Raw genomic sequence first — 3170 nt, 5'->3', positions numbered from 1 at the left:
CTCAACGTTGTATGCATATCTATTGCTCGTACTTCTTTTGGATCTGTGGGAATTTTTTCCATCTAATGTTGCCCAAACACTTGTTTGAGTCAACTTCTTCCAAATATGGCATCAACATGTTTCTTCAAAATGTAAACTTGACCAGTCGTAGTATAGTTCTTGTATTGTATTGGTACTTTTGTTTTACCAATCGGTTTAATGATTTCGCCAGCGTAGGTGTGTAACTGTACCTTCGTTGGTTGTAACTGTATACCCGGGCAAAGTTTCTTAAACTGTAAATTTGACATTGTAGAAACCGCAGCACCAGTGTCCAATTCCATATCGCATTTTTTTCCATTTATTTGAATTCGTAGCATTATCTTCTCCACGGATATTGAATTTAGTTGCAATTAGTTCACCACATTGTGTTCCTCACCCTCCCCTTCTTCTTCTTCAGGATTTGTATCTACTGATCCACTGCTGTCCACTTTAACTTGCTTTTGATCGCTTTTCTTCTTGTTTTTTTTTGTATACAAACAGCTTGTAAATGACCTTCCTTTTTGCAATTTAAGCAATTTAAATTCTTGTAGGGACAATCCCTTGCTTTGTGGTTGGTTTTTCCACATCGAAAACATTTCCATAGTAATTTGGAAACCTTATTATTTTTGTAAGAATTTTTCCGGATTGCATTTACTTGATTTTGTTGTGGTTGCATTAAACTAGATTCTTTTCTAGAGATTTCCATTGATTGGGCGATTTGCACCATATCTTCGAATTTCGGATCTTATTGTTGTAATAATCTTTCGCGTGTCTCAGCGTCTCTCACTCCTCGAATAAATTGAGCTCGTAGATGCGTTTCGTTCGTAGAAGCCTTACATTTTTCGCACGTAAATACGCAATTTATTGTTAATTTTCGTAATTCAGCCACATAACACTGAATTGATTCGTCTTCACCTTGTAACCGTGTATTAAATTTGTATTGTTCAGCGATAATGCTGGCTTGTGGGGATAGGTAATCTCGTAAAAGTTTAATCAGCTGTTCGTATGATTTTGTATTATTATTATTATTATCGAGCCGCTGTAAATAACAGTTGAAGTCTTCATTGTTTTCGTCATACGGTTGGGGATTGTTTCTCCCGAAATTTGTACGTTGGTTTGAATTTGGTGCATGCATTGTTGTAAGGCCATCTGTAAGTCGTTTCAAAACGTCCTCTATATCCGCCATTTCGTATAATTATTTCACACGCAGTGTAAACGCGCCTTAATGTAATTTCAGGAAAGGAATTTGCCTAGAGAGCTGTCAAGGCAGGAAAGGGGGCCCTTGAAACACAGGATGTAAGCCTAGGTGTTTATAAGAAGAATATTTGGATTTTAATTTGAGATATAACACGCGTTCCAATTTTTAAAGATTTTAATGTTCTGGCTAAACTCTTACATAACTAAATCCATAAATTTTTATAATCAATTCCTATCTTGTCTAAATGTTAACAACAATTTGGAGTGCGGCCCCTTCACTGCACCATCCTACAATTCCTTTGTATCGTTGAGTGCATCTCAAAAAGATTTAATCGATCGAAATACATTGGGGCAATATTCCTAGACTTATCCAAGACGTTATCAAGGTGTGGCATCATGGACTACAATTCAAAAGTTGAACATCACCTTCTACAATCTGGACCACGATAGAAGAAGTGCCACAAGGGTCAGCATTCCCTCTTCTGCTATTCAACATATTTGTTAGTTCAGGAGAACTAACTCACTAAACATTTTTTACTTCCAAATACAATTTCATAATTGGTTGGGTTATGTTTTAAAAAATTTGTTTTGGATATTAATTTTCTTTTCATTCTTTTTTTAGCTTGCGATACATTTTTTGTAATTTTACTCCTTCATTTATACATCGACGTTAAAGTTCTACGAGATCTCTTTGCAACAAATGTAGCTCGTTCTTTAAGAAATAGTGATTTACCCAAAGATTACAGTTTATTGTACGACAAATTAAATCCGGAATTGGAAAATAGAATTAATCTTGATATGAAAGAATTAACAAAGTCGTTACAAAGATTATTAAGGTAAATTATATATCTAATTTTATTTCACAGCTTATATTTTCTTGATTTTGGCAGAATTTCAAGCGACATTGAAAGTATTTTTCAACACATCGCTTTTGTACAAGTTATATTTTCACTATTTAATTTGATGTGTTGCCTATTTATGACAACAAATGTAAGTGTTTAAATTCTCGCTTTATCTTTTAGATTATAATTTAGTTATTAATTATTGTAATATTTTAGCTTGAAGCTTATAGCGCGGCGTTTTTCGTTCAACTCCAAGTTTATTTTGCTTTGGCGACCCAACTCTCGATTTACTGCATTTTTGCTCAAAATACATCTATGGCTGTAAATATCAAAATGATTAACTTAAACTGATACAAGATTAGGACACTTTGTTATTTAGTTTTCAGAGATACCGTTTGCTATTTACCAAAATGAATGGTTTTCGGTGAGTAAATCATTGAAAAGTATGATGATTATAAACATATTACGAATGAACAATCCAGTTGTTTTCACCGCTTCGAAATTTGTTGAATTATCTTTACCACTTTTAGTTAAGGTAAGTTATTTTACTTACTTAAAGATTATACTAAATTAAACTTACGTTTTCCAGATTTTGCGAATGTCGTATTCTTTTTATACAGTATTAAGAAAATAATTGTTAAAAGCACTGTGGTTTTAATGCTTAAAAATAATTTATGTAGACAAACACATTTAGAACACAACAGAATACGAAGAAAATAGGTTTCATTCTACAACTTTACTTAGCTGTAGCATCTTAGCTTGTTTAATTCTTCGTTTATTTAATTAAACTTCAACACCGTTACTTATTATATTTATATTCTTCACTATTATTACATTAACAATATTCATACAACTAATAACGTTCTTACTTCTTACTAACAATTATTATTATACTAACTTCTTATTAGCAATGCCCACTCTGATCTGTTACCTGTTACGCGTGGTCATCGTGATGCCATTTTTGCTGATGTCACGCTCTCATATTACCAACCTCTTATTATAAAAAGTAACCATAACTCAAACACCCAACATCTCCCCTTTTTGTTTTATATTTGTGTATTTATTTATTCTTATACGTAATCTTTAAACCAATCAGGTTTCCTTATTTCTCTT

General features: G+C 32.6%; 1 protein-coding gene across 1 annotated transcript; it reads left to right on the top strand.

The window, feature by feature from the left end:
* The first annotated feature begins 1247 nt into the window (after positions 1 to 1247).
* On the top strand, positions 1248 to 2818 carry LOC111419245 (odorant receptor 63a-like). The gene is made up of 5 exons (XM_071201000.1): positions 1248 to 2051; positions 2106 to 2205; positions 2274 to 2378; positions 2437 to 2592; positions 2647 to 2818. Exons 1-5 carry the CDS (start codon positions 2014 to 2016, stop codon positions 2689 to 2691), a joined length of 444 nt encoding a protein of 147 aa, XP_071057101.1. The 5' UTR covers positions 1248 to 2013; the 3' UTR covers positions 2692 to 2818.
* The last annotated feature ends 352 nt before the right edge of the window (positions 2819 to 3170 follow it).

This window comes from Onthophagus taurus, unplaced genomic scaffold, assembly GCF_036711975.1.
Source record: "Onthophagus taurus isolate NC unplaced genomic scaffold, IU_Otau_3.0 ScKx7SY_15, whole genome shotgun sequence".
Classification (NCBI taxonomy): Eukaryota; Metazoa; Arthropoda; class Insecta; order Coleoptera; family Scarabaeidae; genus Onthophagus; species Onthophagus taurus.
This window is presented reverse-complemented; position numbering and strand designations above follow the sequence as displayed.

Coding starts and splice junctions, on each gene's coding strand:
- LOC111419245 (XM_071201000.1), top strand. CDS start 2,014: ATGAAAGAATTAACAAAGTCGTTACAAAGATTATTAAG. Junction 2,379..2,436: donor CTCAAAATACATCTATGGCT/GTAAATATCAAA, acceptor TTTGTTATTTAG/TTTTCAGAGATACCGTTTGC. Junction 2,593..2,646: donor CTTTACCACTTTTAGTTAAG/GTAAGTTATTTT, acceptor TACGTTTTCCAG/ATTTTGCGAATGTCGTATTC.